The sequence below is a fragment of the Lolium perenne genome, chromosome 4 (genome assembly GCF_019359855.2).
Source record: "Lolium perenne isolate Kyuss_39 chromosome 4, Kyuss_2.0, whole genome shotgun sequence".
NCBI classification, from domain to species: Eukaryota; Viridiplantae; Streptophyta; class Magnoliopsida; order Poales; family Poaceae; genus Lolium; species Lolium perenne.
In genome coordinates this window covers 20479945-20497157 of record NC_067247.2, presented here as the reverse complement: position 1 = coordinate 20497157, position 17213 = coordinate 20479945, and the positions used below count along the sequence as shown (strand labels likewise).

The following is a 17213-nucleotide window of genomic DNA, read 5'->3' as shown; positions in this document are numbered from 1 at the left end:
TTGGGATGTTCTTGAAATTTCCATGTTTGAAACCCAAAACGACTTCTCTTCATGCTTGACTTCATAAGACATAGTTTAGGGGTTAGGGGGTAGATACATGATTTGTCTAGTTTGCATATGTCTAGACCTTGTTTATCAACTTTAATGCTTACTATATGACATAAGAAGACTATGTGTTTTGGTTTTTCATTTTTCTATTTTTTTTGAATTTTATGCCCATATATTTGAATCTTTGTCAAATCCTAGGTTTGACCAGGATTTAAACAAGTTTAAAACATGAAAATGAAAAGGTAAGCCTGGATCCTTCTTAGTCACTCTAAAATGAAGCTTTTGGGAGGTTCTTGAAATTTCCATGTTTGAAACCCAAAACCACTTCTCTTCATGATTGACTTCATAAGACAGAGTTTAGGGTTAGGGGTAGATATATACATGATTTTCTGGTTTGAATATGTCTAGACCTTGTTTATCAACTTGAATGCTTACTATATGACATAAGAAAACTATGTGCTTTGGTTTTCATTTTTCTGATTTTTTTATGCCCGTTTGAATCTTTTGGTCAAATCTTAGGTTTGACCAAGAATTAAACAAGTTTAAGACATGAAAATGAAAAGGGGAGCATGCATCCTTCTTAATTAGTCACTCTAAAATGAATTTTGTAAGAGGTTTTTGAAATTTCCACGTTTGAAACCCAAAACCACTTCTCTTCATGCTGGACTTCATAAGACAGAGTTTAGGGGTTAGGGGGTAGATACATGATTTGTCTAGGTTGAATATGTCTAGACCTTGTTTATCAACTTTAATGCTTGCTATATGACATAAGAAGACTATGTGCTTTGGTTTTTCATTTTTCTATTTTTTGAATTTTATACCCATATATTTGAATCTTTGTGAAATCCTAGTTTTGACCAGGATTTAAACAAGTTTAGAACATGAAAATGAAAAGGTAAGCCTGGATCATCCTTCTTAGTCATACTCTAAAATGAAGCTTTTGGGAGGTTCTTGGAATTCCAATGTTTGAAACCCAAAACCACTTCTCTTCATGATTAACTTCATAAGACAGAGTTTAGGGTTAGGGGTAGATATATACATGATTTTTCTGGTTTGAATATGTCTAGACCTTGTTTATCAACTTGAATGCTTACTATGTGACATAAGTAGACTATGTGCTTTGGTTTTCATTTTTCTATTTTTATATTTTATACACATATATTTGAATCTTTGTGAAATCCTCGGTTTGACCAGGATTTAAACAAGTTTAGTACATGAAAATGAAAAAGGTAAGCCTGGATCCTTCTTAGTCACACTCTAAAATGAAGCTTTTGGGAGGTTCTTGAAATATCCATGTTTGAAACCCAAAACCACTTCTCTTCATGATTGACTTCATAAGACAGAGTTTAGGGTTATGGGTAGATATATACATGATTTTCTGGTCTGAATATGTCTAGACCTTGTTTATCAACTTGAATGCTTACTATATGACACAAGAAGACTATATGCTTTTGTTTTTCATTTTTCTGATTTTTTTTTTGAATTTTATGCCCGTTTGAATCTTTTGGTTAAATCTTAGGTTTGTCCAAGATTTAAACAAGTTTAAGACATGAAAATGAAAAGGGAAGCTTGCATCCTTCTTAGTCACTCTAAAATGAATTTTTAAGAGGTTTTTGAAATTTCCATGTTTGAAACCCAAAACCACTTCTCTTCATAAGACAGAGTTTAGGGTTAGGGGTAGATATATACATGATTTTTCTGGTTTGAATATGTCTAGACCTTGTTTATCAACTTGAATGCTTACTATATGACATAAGAAGACTATATGCTTTTGTTTTTCATTTTTCTGATTTTTTTGAATTTTATGCCTGTTTGAATCTTTTGGTCAAATCTTAGGTTTGACCAAGATTTAAACAAGTTTAAGACAAGAAAATGAAAAGGGAAGCCTGCATCATATCCTTCTTAGTCACTCTAAAATGAATTTTTAAGAGGTTTTTGAAATTTCCATGTTTAAAACCCAAAACCACTTCTCTTCATGCTTGACTTCATAAGGCAGAGTTTAGGGTTAGGGGGTAGATACATGATTTGTATGGTTTAAATATGTCTAGACCTTGTTTATCAACTTGAATGCTTACTATGCGACATAAGAAGACTATGTACTTTGGTTTTTCATTTTTATGATTTTTTTAATTTTCTGCCCATTTGAATCTTGGTCAAATCCTAGGTTTGACCAAGATTTAAACAAGTTTAAAACATGAAAATGAAAAGGTAAGCCTGGATCCTTCTTACTCACTCTAAAATGAAGCTTTTTGGGATGTTCTTGAAATTTCCATGTTTGAAACCCAAAACGACTTCTCTGTACTACAGTTTGTACATACTCTCAGATAATCTGGACCGTACTTTGCACCTATGTTTAATGGATCATATGTGCCCAGAAATGGCTCATATTAGAATAGTAGACTCATATTAGTGTTCTTGACATTCTGTAAAATTATCAGATTTTTCGAAGTTTGTTTTTTTGGACAAAATTTTACCAATTTCTAGGCAAGGCAGAAAATGTCAGTCTTTTTATGGAAATCTGCACACAAATGGCTCAAATTAAAACAGTATACTCGTTTCAGTGTTTTTGATTTCCTATAAAAAATAGATTTTCCTGAGAAGTTCTAATTTTTGCCAGAATTTGAAAATTTTGGATTTCTTGTGTGCCCGAAACACCCAAAAGTCGCTCCAAATCTGAACACTCTAAAATGAAGCTTTTGGGAGGTTCTTGAAATTTCCATGTTTGAAACCCAAAACCACTTCTCTTCATAAGACAGAGTTTAGGGTTAGGGGTAGATATATACATGATTTTTCTGGTTTGAATATGTATAGACCTTGTTTATCAACTTGAATGCTTACTATATGACATAAGAAGACTATATGCTTTTGTTTTTCATTTTTCTGATTTTTTTGAATTTTATGCCTGTTTGAATCTTTTGGTCAAATCTTAGGTTTGACCAAGATTTAAACAAGTTTAAGACAAGAAAATGAAAAGGGAAGCCTGCATCATATCCTTCTTAGTCACTCTAAAATGAATTTTTAAGAGGTTTTTGAAATTTCCATGTTTGAAACCCAAAACCACTTCTCTTCATGCTTGACTTCATAAGACAGAGTTTAGGGTTAGGGGGTAGATACATGATTTGTATGGTTTGAATATGTCTAGACCTTGTTTATCAACTTGAATGCTTAGTATATGACATAAGAAGACTATGTACTTTGGTTTTTCATTTTTATGATTTTTTTAATTTTCTGCCCATTTGAATCTTGGTCAAATCCTAGGTTTGACCAAGATTTAAACAAGTTTAAAACATGAAAATGAAAAGGTAAGCCTGGATCCTTCTTACTCACTCTAAAATGAAGCTTTTTGGGATGTTCTTGAAATTTCCATGTTTGAAACCCAAAACGACTTCTCGTATTCACTACTTTGTACATACTCTCGAGATAATCTGGACCGTACTTTGCACCTATGTTTAATGGATCATATGTGCCCAGAAATGGCTCATATTAGAATAGTAGACTCATATTAGTGTTCTTGACATTCTGTAAAATTATCAGATTTTTCGAAGTTTGTTTTTTTGGACAAAATTTTACCAATTTCTAGACAGAACAGAAAATGTCAGTCTTTTTATGGAAATCTGCACACAAATGGCTCAAATTAAAACAGTATACTCGTTTCAGTGTTTTTGATTTCCTATAAAAAATAGATTTTCCTGAGAAGTTCTAATTTTTGCCAGAATTTGAAAATTTTGGATTTCTTGTGTGCCCGAAACACCCAAAAGTCGCTCCAAATCTGAACACATGATTATTTTGGTCAATACGAAAGTATAAACTGAAATATGACTATTTATTGAACCGTTTTCATGTTGTATTGTTGAAAATGGCATAGAAGGGGGTATTGAGAATTGAGAGTGGCATAAACACAACTTCAGTTTTTGGAATGGCATAAACACAACTTGTGAACTGAGGAGTGGCATAGAACCAATTAATCCTAGAACCAATTAACCCCACCAAAAATGGGTGATGCATGTCTCCTTCACCAAAACAGCAATACCGTCTCAAAACAAGTACATGAACACAAGTACACCACCATAATAATAATACTAGGTGACTCAACGACTCAACATTGACTCGACTCAGACACAACTACTACATTGACACAAGTACTAATATAATAAAGTAAGAGTACTAGTTTGTTTACATTTCCACAGGCCAATTTTACGAACAAAATTTCGAAAATTAACCTTCAGAAACTCGGAAGCCAGGTGACACAGCAGTCATCAAGGATTGCAGCTGGTGGTACACAGTGACCTGGTCAAGATCTACCTTGAGCCTGCTTGACGCTTCAGCTCGGAGTTGAGAGCCTTCTCCTGTGACAGCTCGGCCTCTAGTTTGTCCGTCCTAACCGTGAGGTTCAGGATCAGTCCGGCGAGTTTGTCCATGGTCTCCGCCTGGTCGAGGCTCCGCCGCTGGATCTCATTACTCGCAGTGAACGATTTCATGGCGATATCGTCGAGAATGCGAATCCGGATCTTCTCAGTGGCGAGCTCAGAATAAAGTTTCATGCACTCATCGGCGAGGGCGCTTCTGTCCGCCGTCTCGACGCAGAAATCGCCCATAACCATTTCTAAAATGGGCCCGATCTCGTAGCGGGGCTTCTATCAGATGGGGATGGAGCACAAAATCAGAAGTGTACCCAGAGAAGTACCAAGAAAGAGAAAATGGGAATCCCAATTTGCACGAATGTCTATACCTCGCTGCTTTGAGAACTTGGCTCCGTGGAAGATGTTTCCGCAGGCAGGAGGGCTGCGGGAAAACTAAGGCCGCCCGACCTGAATATACGATTGAGAGAAGGTAAGAAAAGGAGGGGATGATAAGTTGTGAAAGACATAGAAAGATGCGCAAGAATGGAGGATCGCCTGAAGGTGGCAGTCGCGGGCTGCGACGCCCTTGAAGACTCTTGCGCAGAAGGCACCTCGACAGCAGCACAGGGACGGCATTGCTGGGATTCCCTCAGCTTCGCCGCAGCCGCACGAGCCCTTCTGTGGCGAGACTTGCTCCCGGTCATGGTGGCGAAGTAGTATTCCAAGAGGTAAACAAAGTGGTGAACTGAGGAAGACGGCAAGAGCAAAGGTTAGTCCTTAAATTTGGCCTCCCCGTCTCCTCGGCACCTCGCGAGTAGTAATACTTATCTGGTCAAAGAGCAAACTTCGAGGCAGAGACTTGGTGGGCCATTCATCTCCAACTATACTTCCTCCGATCCGAATGATACCAAATTTTTGAATGACAAATCACCCAAAACAGTATTCCAAGAGTATATGTAAGCTTTCATTTTGGAGTGACTAAGGGCTCCTTTGATTTAAAGGATAGGAAAAGTATAGGAATAGGAAAGGTATAGGATTGGAATGACATGTCTACTTGAATCCTAAGGAAGATGAAGTTTGTTTGTTTGAAGTTAACTCATTTATCAATTGGTACATTTTGGAGTGACTAAGAAGGATGCAGGCTTACCTTTTCATTTTCATGTTATAAACTTGTTTAAATATTGGTTAAACCTATGATTTGACCAAGATCAAATGGGCATAAAAATTCAGAAAAAATCAAAAAAATGAAAATCAAAGCACATAGTATTATTATGTCATATAGTAAGCATTCAAGTTGATAAACAAGGTCTAAACAACAAACCAGACAAATCATGTATCTACCCCCAACCCTAAACTCTGTCTTATGAAGTCAAGCATGAAGAGAAGTGGTTTTGGGTTTCAAACATGGAAATTTCAAAAAACTCCCAAAAGCTTCTCATTTTAGAGTGACTAAGAAGGATTCATGCTCACCTTTTCATTTTCATGTTTTAAACTTGTTCAAATCTTGGTCAAACCTAGGATTTGACCAAGATTCAAATGGGCATAAAAATTGGGAGGAAGGGTATGAATTACAATTCAAAAAAAACAAGGTAACTTAAATACTTGGATGACTCATATTAGTGTTCTTGACATTCTGTAAAATTATCAGATTTTTCGAAGAAATTTGATTTTTTGGACAAAATTTTACCAATTTCTAGACAGAACAGAAAATGTCAGCCTTTTTATGCAAATCTGCACATAAATGGCTCAAATTAAAATAGTATACTCGTTTCAGCGTTTTTGATTTCCTATAAAAAAATTAGATTTTTCTGAGAAGTTCTAATTTTTGTCAGAATTTGAAAATTTTGGATTTCTTGTGTGCCCGAAACACCCAGAAGTCGCTCCAAATCTGAACACAGGTTTATTTTGGTCAATACGAAAGTATAAACTGAAATACGACTATTTATTGAACCGTTTTCATGTTGTATTGTTGAAAATGGCATAGAAGGGGGTATTGAGAATTGAGAGTGGCATAAACACAACTTCAGTTTTTCGAATGGCATAAACACAACTTGTGAATTGAGGAGTGGCATAGAACCAATTAACCCTAGAACCAATTAACCCCACCAAAAATGGATGATGCATGTCTCCTCCTTTACCAAAACAGCAATACCTGTCTGAAACAAGTACATGAACACAAGTACACCACCATAATAATAATACTAGCTAGGTGACTCAACGACTCAACATTGACTCGACTCAGACACAACTTGATATAGTAAGCACTCAAGTTGATAAACAAAGTCTAGACATATTCAAATCAGAAAAATCATGTATCTCTACCCCTAACCCTAAACTTTGTCTTAATTATGAAGTCAAGCACGAAGAGAAGTCGTTTTGGGTTTCAAACATGGACATTTCAAAAACCCTCCCAAAAGCTTCATTGTGGTGTGACGTACTAAGAAGGATACATGCTTACATTTTCAACAACCCCCCTAAAAGCTTCATTATAGAGTGACTAAGAAGGATCCAGTCTGGCGGGCTTACCTTTTATTTTATTGTTTTAAACTTGTTCAAATCTCGTTCAAACCTAGGATTTGACCAAGATTCAAAATGTGCATCAAATTTCAAAAAAAAATATAAAAATTAAAAATCAAATTAAAGCACATAGTGTTCTTATGTCATATAGTAAGCATTAAAGTTGATAAACAAGGTCTTGACACATATTCAAACAAGACAAATCATGTATCTATACCCCTAACCCCTAAACTCTATCTTATGAAGTCAACAACATGAAGAGAAGTGGTTTTGGGTTTCAAACATGGAAATTTCAAAAACCTCCCAAAAGCTTCATTTTAGAGTGACTAATATATATAAGAAGGATCCATGCCTGCTTACCACCTTTTCATTTTCATATTTTAAACTTGTTTAAATTAATCCGTGTCAAATTAAACCAAGGATTTGACCAAAAGATTCAAATGGGAATAAAATTTAAAAAAAAATCAGAAAAATGAAAAAAAAAGCATATAGTCTTCTTATGTCATATAGTAAGCATTCAAGTTGATAAACAAGGTTTGGACATGCATATTCAAACCTAGGCAAATCATGTATCTATCCCCTAGCCCCTAAACTCTATCTTATGAAGTCAAGCATGAAGAGAAGTGGTTTTGGGTTTCAAACATGAAAATTTCAAGAACATCCCAAAAACTTCATTTTAGAGTGACTAATTAAGAAGGATACAGGCTTCCCCTTTTCATTTTCATGTTTTATACTTGTTTAATCTTGGTCAAACCTAGGATTTGACAAAGATTCAAATGTGCATCAAAATAAAAAATTAAAAAAAATAAAAACCAAATTAAAGCACATAGTGTTCTTATGTCATATAGTAAGCATTAAAGTTGATAAACAAGGTCTTGACACATATTCAAACAAGACAAATCATGTATCTATACCCCTAACCCCTAAACTCCATCTTATGAAGTCAACAACATGAAGAGAAGTGGTTTTGGGTTTCAAACGTGGAAATTTCAAAAACCTCCCAAAAGCTTCATTTTAGAGTGACTAATATATATAAGAAGGATCCATGCCTGCTTACCACCTTTTCATTTTCATATTTTAAACTTGTTTAAATTAATCCGTGTCAAATTAAACCAAGGATTTGACCAAAAGATTCAAATGGGAATAAAATTTAAAAAAAATCAGAAAAATGAAAAAAAAAGCATATAGTCTTCTTATGTCATATAGTAAGCATTCAAGTTGATAAACAAGGTTTGGACATGCATATTCAAACCTAGGCAAATCATGTATCTATCCCCTAGCCCCTAAACTATATCTTATGAAGTCAAGCATGAAGAGAAGTGGTTCTGGGTTTCAAACATGAAAATTTCAAGAACATCCCAAAAACTTCATTTTAGAGTGACTAAGAAGGATACAGGCTTCCCCTTTTCATTTTCATGTTTTATACTTGTTTAAATCTTGGTCAAACCTAGGATTTGATCGACAAAGATTCAAATGTGCATCAAAATAAAAAATCAGAAAAATTAAAAACCAAAGCACATAGTTTTCTTATGTCATATAGTTAGCATTAAAGTTGATATAAACAAGGTCTAGATATATTCAAACAAGAAAAATCATGTATCTACCCCTAACCCTAAACTCTGTATGTCTTATGTAGTCAAGCATGAAGAGAAGTACGTGGTTTTGGGTTTCAAACTTGGAAATTTCAAGAACCCCCCCCCCCCCAAAAAGCTTCATTTTAGAGTGACTAAAGGATCCAGGTCGGGCTTACCTTTTATTTTCATGTTTTAAAATTGTTCAAATCTTGGTCAAACCGTACCTAGGATTTCATCAAGATTCAAATGGGCATAAAATTTCAAAAAAAATGAAAAACCAAAGCATATAGCCTTCTTATGTCATATAGTAAGCACTCAAGTTGATAAACAAGGTCTAGACATATTCAAACATGGAAATTTCAAAAAACTCCCAAAAGCTTCTCATTTTAGAGTGACTAAGAAGGATTCAGGCTTACCTTTTCATTTTCATGTTTTAAACTTGTTCAAATCTTGGTCAAACTTAGGATTTGACCAAGATTCAAATGGGCATAAAAATTGGGAGGAAGGGTATGAATTACAATTCAAAAAAACAAGGTAACTTAAATACTTGGATGCCCCAAAGATGTGTGGAAGCCCAAAACAATGGCAAAACATGTGCGCACGCTGCATCCAATTCAAGTAGAACACATAGTAGGCATCGATAGTTTGACCTAAATTTGAAATCAAAGAGAAGGTGGTTAGAAAAAATTGAAATTGGCAAAGCAAAGCATGAAATCATAAATTTGTGATGCACTATAGCTATGAAAAGTATCAAACAATGCATACCAAAATGATTTTTTAGAGGAATACTAGTTCAACTTATTTTAATTTTATATTAGTAGCCCAAAATCGAAGTAGTAGTTGGATATTTTTGAACTTGATCTGTAGTAGTGGGCAAAACCCTAGTTTAACCTATTTAATCATAGATTCGTAGGTCGATTTTTCTACTTTTTTATTATTACTATGCAGCACATGTGTGTTTGCCCGTCGAGTGAAACTCGGAGGAAGAGGGATCACTCGGAAGGAGAGAAGAAGGGAGAGAATTATGGTGTCTCCCCTTTTTCGTGTGATGATGTTGACTTTTGTGCAGGGTTTGTCAGTGAGCAGGAGCGAGCGAGCGAGCGAGCGAGTCGAGCGACGCCGAGAATGAGAGAGATTTGTTTTTTTTTGTGAGAGGGACAACCGAAGGATCCAGAAGGACCCACATACTTCCGATACGCATCCTGATGCGTCTTCTCTTGACAAAGAAAATGGCTGGGAGTTTGCGTACCTATTGCACGTGACTTGTGCTCACTGAAGTGTGGGACCTCACGCATGGGCACCACACGTAAGTGACAGACCTATTGATGTAAAAACTCGGTTGATTATTATACTACTATATTTATACAAAGTTTCCTATGGATTCAAGGGTACGAAAGCCAAGTTAAAACATTTACATGACATTTTTTTTTCCATGAAGCCAAGTTAACTCATTTATCAATTGGTACATTTTGGAGTGACTAAGAAGGATCCAGGCTTACTTTTTCATTTTCATGTTTTAAACATGTTTAAATCTTGGTCAAACCTATGACTTGACCAAGATTCAAATGGGCATAAAAATTCAAAAAAAAGCAAATAAAAGAAAATACAAAAGCACGCCGTCTTCCTCTGTCATAGAGTAGGCAGTCGAGGTGATACACAAGGTCTGGCATATTCAAACCACAAAAATCATGTATCTAACCCCTAACCCTAAACAAGGATCCAGGCTTACCCTTTTCATTTTCATGTTTTAAACTTGTTCAAATCTTGGTCAAACTTAGGATTTGACGAAGATTCAAATGGGTGTAAAAATACTTAGAAAAATCATGTACGTATCTACCCCAAACCCTAAACTCTATCTTACGAAGCCAAGCATGAAGAGAAGTGGTTTTGGGTTTCAAACATGGAAATTTCAAAAACCTCCCAAAAGCTTCATTTTAGAGTGACTAAGAAGGATCCATGCTTACCTTTTATTTTCATGTTTTAAACATGTTCAAATCTTGGTCAAACCGTACGTACCTAGGATTTGACCAAGATTCAAATGGGCATAAAAATTCAAAAAAAAAATGAAAAACCAAAGCACATAGCCTAGCTTCTTATATATGCCATATAGTAAGCACTCAAGTTGATAAACAAAGTCTAGACATATTCAAACCAGAAAAATCATGTATCTACCCCTAACCCTAAACTTTGTCTTAATTATGAAGTCAAGCACGAAGAGAAGTCGTTTTGGGTTTCAAACATGGACATTTAAAAAACCCTCCCAAAAGATTCATTGTGGTGTGACGTACTAAGAAGGATACATGCTTACATTTTCAACAACCCCCCTAAAAGCTTCATTATAGAGTGACTAAGAAGGATCCAATCTGGCGGGCTTACCTTTTATTTTCTTGTTTTAAACTTGTTCAAATCTCGGTCAAACCTAGGATTTGACCAAGATTCAAAATGTGCATCAAAATTCAAAAAAAATTATAAAAATTAAAAACCAAATTAAAGCACATAGTGTTCTTATGTCATATAGTAAGCATTAAAGTTGAGAAACAAGGTCTAGACACATATTCAAACAAGACAAATCATGTATCTATACCCCTAACCCCTAAACTCTATCTTATGAAGTCAACAACATGAAGAGAAGTGGTTTTGGGTTTCAAACAAGGAAATTTCAAAAACCTCCCAAAAGCTTCATTTTAGAGTGACTAATATATATAAGAAGGATCCATGCCTGCTTACCACCTTTTCATTTTCATATTTTAAACTTGTTTAAATCCGCGTCAAATTAAACCAAGGATTTGACCAAAAGATTCAAATGGGCATAAAATTTTAAAAAAAATCAGAAAAGTGAAAAACAAAAGCATATAGTCTTCTTATGTCATATACTAAGCATTCAAGTTGATAAACAAGGTTTGGACATGCATATTCAAACCTAGGCAAATCATGTATCTATCCCCTAGCCCCTAAACTATATCTTATGAAGTCAAGCATGAAGAGAAGTGGTTTTGGGTTTCAAACATGAAAATTTCAAGAACATCCCAAAAACTTCATTTTAGAGTGACTAAGAAGGATACAGGCTTCCCCTTTTCATTTTCATGTTTTATACTTGTTTAAATCTTGGTCAAACCTAGGATTTGATCGACAAAGATTCAAATGTGCATCAAAATAAAAAATCGTAAAAAATTAAAACCAAAGCACATAGTTTTCTTATGTCATATAGTTAGCATTAAAGTTGATATAAACAAGGTCTAGATATATTCAAACAAGAAAAATCATGTATCTACCCCTAACCCTAAACTCGGTATGTCTTATGTAGTCAAGCATGAAGAGAAGTACGTGGTTTTGGGTTTCAAACTTGGAAATTTCAAGAACCCCCCCAAAGCTTCATTTTAGAGTGACTAAAGGATCCAGGTCGGGCTTACCTTTTATTTTCATGTTTTAAAATTGTTCAAATCTTGGTCAAACCGTACCTAGGATTTGATCAAGATTCAAATGGGTATAAAATTTCAAAAAAAAAATGAAAAACCAAAGCATATAGCCTTCTTATGTCATATAGTAAGCACTCAAGTTGATAAACAAGGTCTAGACATATTCAAACCAGAAAAATCATGTTTCTACCCCTAGCCCTAAACTTTGTCTTATGAAGTCAAGCACGAAGAGAAGTCGTTTTGGATTTCAAACATGGAAATTTCAAAAACCTTCCCAAAAGCTTCATTTTGGAGTGACTAATTAAGAAGGATACAGGCTTACCTTTTCATTTTCATGTTTTAAACTTGTTTAAATATTGGTTAAGCCTAGGATTTGACCAAGATCAAATGGGCATAAAAATTCAGAAAAAATCAAAAAAAAATGAAAACCAAAGCACATAGTATTATTATGTCATATAGTAAGCATTCAAGTTGATAAACAAGGTCTAAACAACAAACTAGGCAAATCATGTATCTATCCCCTAGCCCCTAAACTATATCTTATGAAGTCAAGCATGAAGAGAAGTGGTTTTGGGTTTCAAACATGAATATTTCAAGAACATCCCAAAAACTTCATTTTAGAGTGACTAAGAAGGATACAGGCTTCCCCTTTTCATTTTCATGTTTTATACTTGTTTAAATCTTGGTCAAACCTAGGATTTGATCGACAAAGATTCAAATGTGCATCAAAATAAAAAATCAGAAAAATTAAAAACCAAAGCACATAGTTTTCTTATGTCATATAGTTAGCATTAAAGTTGATATAAACAAGGTCTAGATATATTCAAACAAGAAAAATCATGTATCTACCCCTAACCCTAAACTCTGTATGTCTTATGTAGTCAAGCATGAAGAGAAGTACGTGGTTTTGGGTTTCAAACTTGGAAATTTCAAGAACCCCCCCCCCCCCCCAAAGCTTCATTTTAGAGTGACTAAAGGATCCAGGTCGGGCTTACCTTTTATTTTCATGTTTTAAAATTGTTCAAATCTTGGTCAAACCGTACCTAGGATTTGATCAAGATTCAAATGGGTATAAAATTTCAAAAAAAATATGAAAAACCAAAGCATATAGCCTTCTTATGTCATATAGTAAGCACTCAAGTTGATAAACAAGGTCTAGACATATTCAAACCAAAAAAATCATGTTTCTACCCCTAGCCCTAAACTTTGTCTTATGAAGTCAAGCACGAAGAGAAGTCGTTTTGGATTTCAAACATGGAAATTTCGAAAACCTTCCCAAAAGCTTCATTTTGGAGTGACTAATTAAGAAGGATACAGGCTTACCTTTTCATTTTCATGTTTTAAACTTGTTTAAATATTGGTTAAGCCTAGGATTTGACCAAGATCAAATGGGCATAAAAATTCAGAAAAAATCAAAAAAAAAATGAAAACCAAAGCACATAGTATTATTATGTCATATAGTAAGCATTCAAGTTGATAAACAAGGTCTAAACAACAAACTAGGCAAATCATGTATCTATCCCCTAGCCCCTAAACTATATCTTATGAAGTCAAGCATGAAGAGAAGTGGTTTTGGGTTTCAAACATGAATATTTCAAGAACATCCCAAAAACTTCATTTTAGAGTGACTAAGAAGGATACAGGCTTCCCCTTTTCATTTTCATGTTTTATACTTGTTTAAATCTTGGTCAAACCTAGGATTTGATCGACAAAGATTCAAATGTGCATCAAAATAAAAAATCAGAAAAATTAAAAACCAAAGCACATAGTTTTCTTATGTCATATAGTTAGCATTAAAGTTGATATAAACAAGGTCTAGATATATTCAAACAAGAAAAATCATGTATCTACCCCTAACCCTAAACTCTGTATGTCTTATGTAGTCAAGCATGAAGAGTTCCAAGTTGATGATCTAGTATGGGAAGCTGTATTGCCGTTGGGGACGAGGGATAAAATGTATGGTAAATGGTCTCCGAATTGGCATGGCCCGTACAAAGTTATCCAAGTTTTGAAGGGGAATGCGTACATGCTCGAGCAGTTGGATGGCGTGAAATTCCCAGTAGCCGTCAATGGCCAGCATCTTAAGAAGTATTTCCCCAGCATGTGGGATGATGGACAGTAAGATATGGAGACCGATGCACGAATCGGCCAGTAAAGAATAAAATGGGGGCCGATGTATGAAATCGGCCGGTAAAAAAATAAAAACAAAAACAAAAAAAAGCCGATGCACGGTCATCGACTCTAGAGGTTGAAGGATAGTTTGAACATGGTCTGTATCTGTTTGACCGTGAGAAGGCAGCTGTTTCGCCTTGAATTGCGTTTGGAATGCAGGCCGATGCTTTGCCATCGGCTCTTTGAGCAGTGACTTCGTTGAACAATCGGCAAAATTGACAAGAAAGCAAAGGTGATTGAGAGAAGTTTTCTTCATTAATAAGAGAGGATTTTTACAATGAAGAGCCGATTGCTCAAGAAAGGAAGGACAAAAGAAGAGCCGATTGCTTAGGGACTACTAATCCTATAGTGCTAATCCTCGCTGGCCGCATCGTCAGCACCGGAGCTGCCGTCGGCGCTGCTTCTGGGGACTTCCTCGTCGCTGCTACTCAAGTCTTCGGCCGGAGCCTCTTCTTCGTCATCATCATCATCCTCACTGTCCGCCCAAGCGCGGAAACGCTTTATCGGCGGATACCCAGCGGAAGAGGAGGAATCATCCTCCTCCTCTTCTTCCCCTTCCTCGTCGTCATCATCGTCCTCGCTGTCCGCCCACATGCGGGAGCGCTTCGTCGGCGGGTACCTGGCGGAGGAGGAGGCCTCTTCCTTCTTTACTTTTTTCTCCTCCGTGGCGTTGGAGATGGGGTTCGCCTTGGGGTGAAGGTCGTCTTCGTTCTTTGGCAAAGATTGGAGGGAGAGGCCTGAGGAGGTAGAAGAAAAGGAAGACATTGCTACAGGGGAAGAGGGTTTTTTGGTACTGGTGGACAGAACAGAGCAAGGGGATGAAGTGGCGAACCGTCCGGCACAGATAAATGAAGGGGATGCAGTGAAGATTTAATGCCATATTCAAACCTAGGCAAATCATGTATCTATCCCCTAGCCCCTAAACTATATCTTATGAAGTCAAGCATGAAGAGAAGTGGTTCTGGGTTTCAAACATGAAAATTTCAAGAACATCCCAAAAACTTCATTTTAGAGTGACTAAGAAGGATACAAGCTTCCCCTTTTCATTTTCATGTTTTATACTTGTTTAAATCTTGGTCAAACCTAGGATTTGATCGACAAAGATTCAAATGTGCATCAAAATAAAAAATCAGAAAAATTAAAAACCAAAGCACATAGTTTTCTTATGTCATATAGTTAGCATTAAAGTTGATATAAACAAGGTCTAGATACATTCAAACAAGAAAAATCATGTATCTACCCCTAACCCTAAACTCTGTATGTCTTATGTAGTCAAGCATGAAGAGAAGTACGTGGTTTTGGGTTTCAAACTTGGAAATTTCAAGAACCCCCCCCCCCCCCAAAAGCTTCATTTTAGAGTGACTAAAGGATCCAGGTCGGGCTTACCTTTTATTTTCATGTTTTAAAATTGTTCAAATCTTGGTCAAACCGTACCTAGGATTTCATCAAGATTCAAATGGGCATAAAATTTCAAAAAAAATGAAAAACCAAAGCATATAGCCTTCTTATGTCATATAGTAAGCACTCAAGTTGATAAACAAGGTCTAGACATATTCAAACCAGAAAAATCATGTTTCTACCCCTAGCCCTAAACTTTGTCTTATGAATTCAAGCACGAAGAGAAGTCGTTTTGGATTTCAAACATGGAAATTTCAAAAACCTTCCCAAAAGCTTCATTTTGGAGTGACTAGTTAAGAAGGATACAGGCTTACCTTTTCATTTTCATGTTTAAACTTGTTTAAATATTGGTTAAGCCTAGGATTTGACCAAGATCAAATGGGCATAAAAATTCAGAAAAAATCAAAAAAAAATGAAAACCAAAGCACATAGTATTATTATGTCATATGGTAAGCATTCAAGTTGATAAACAAGGTCTAAACAACAAACTAGACAAATCATGTATCTACCCCCTAACCCTAAATTAACTCTGTCTTATGAAGTCAAGCATGAAGAGAAGTGGTTTTGGGTTTCAAACATGGAAATTTCAAAAAACTCCCAAAAGCTTCTCATTTTAGAGTGACTAAGAAGGATTCAGGCTTACCTTTTCATTTTCATGTTTTAAACTTGTTCAAATCTTGGTCAAACTTAGGATTTGACCAAGATTCAAATGGGCATAAAAATTGGGAGGAAGGGTATGAATTACAATTCAAAAAAACAAGGTAACTTAAATACTTGGATGCCCCAAAGATGTGTGGAAGCCCAAAACAATGGCAAAACATGTGCGCACGCTGCATCCAATTCAAGTAGAACACATAGTAGGCATCGATAGTTTGACCTAAATTTGAAATCAAAGAGAAGGTGGTTAGAAAAAATCGAAATTGGCAAAGCAAAGCATGAAATCATAAATTTGTGATGCACTATAGCTATGAAAAGTATCAAACAATGCATACCAAAATGATTTTTTAGGGGAATACTAGTTCAACTTATTTTAATTTTATATTAGTAGCCCAAAATCGAAGTAGTAGTTGGATATTTTTGAACTTGATCTGTAGTAGTGGGCAAAACCCTAGTTTAACCTATTTAATCATAGATTCGTAGGTCGATTTTTCTACTTTTTTATTATTACTATGCAGCACATGTGTGTTTGCCCGTCGAGTGAAACTCGGAGGAAGAGGGATCACTCGGAAGGAGAGAAGAAGGGAGAGATTTATGGTGTCTCCCCTTTTTCGTGTGATGATGTTGACTTTTGTGCAGGGTTTGTCAGTGAGCAGGAGCGAGCGAGCGAGCTGAGCGAGTCGGCGAGGCCGAGAATGAGAGAGATTTTTTTTTGTGAGAGGGACAACCGAAGGATCCAGAAGGACCCACATACTTCCGATACGCATCGATGCGTCTTCTCTTGACAAAGAAAATGGCTGGGAGTTTGCGTACCTATTGCACGTGACTTGTGCTCACACGAAGTGTGGGACCTCACGCATGGGCACCACACGTAAGTGACAGACCTGTTGATGTAAAAACTCGGTTGATTATTATACTACTACATTTATACAAAGTTTCCTATGGATTCAAGGGTACGAAAAGCCAAGTTAAATCATTTACATGACATTATTTTTTCCATGAAGCCAAGTTAACTCATTTATCAATTGGTACATTTTGGAGTGACTAAGAAGGATCCAGGCTTACTTTTTCATTTTCATGTTTTAAACATG

The 17213-nt window shown here is 35.8% G+C and overlaps 1 protein-coding gene across 1 annotated transcript; it reads right to left on the bottom strand.

Moving 5' to 3' along the window:
- Positions 1-4326: 4326 nt before the first annotated feature.
- LOC139838857 (uncharacterized) lies at positions 4327-14832 on the bottom strand. Its single transcript, XM_071828873.1, has 3 exons — positions 14687-14832; positions 4778-4856; positions 4327-4682 (listed from the first exon to the last, which is right to left on the bottom strand). The coding sequence occupies exons 1-3, from the start codon at positions 14830-14832 to the stop codon at positions 4347-4349; spliced, it is 561 nt and encodes a 186-aa protein (XP_071684974.1). The 3' UTR covers positions 4327-4346.
- Between the last annotated feature and the right edge of the window lie 2381 nt (positions 14833-17213).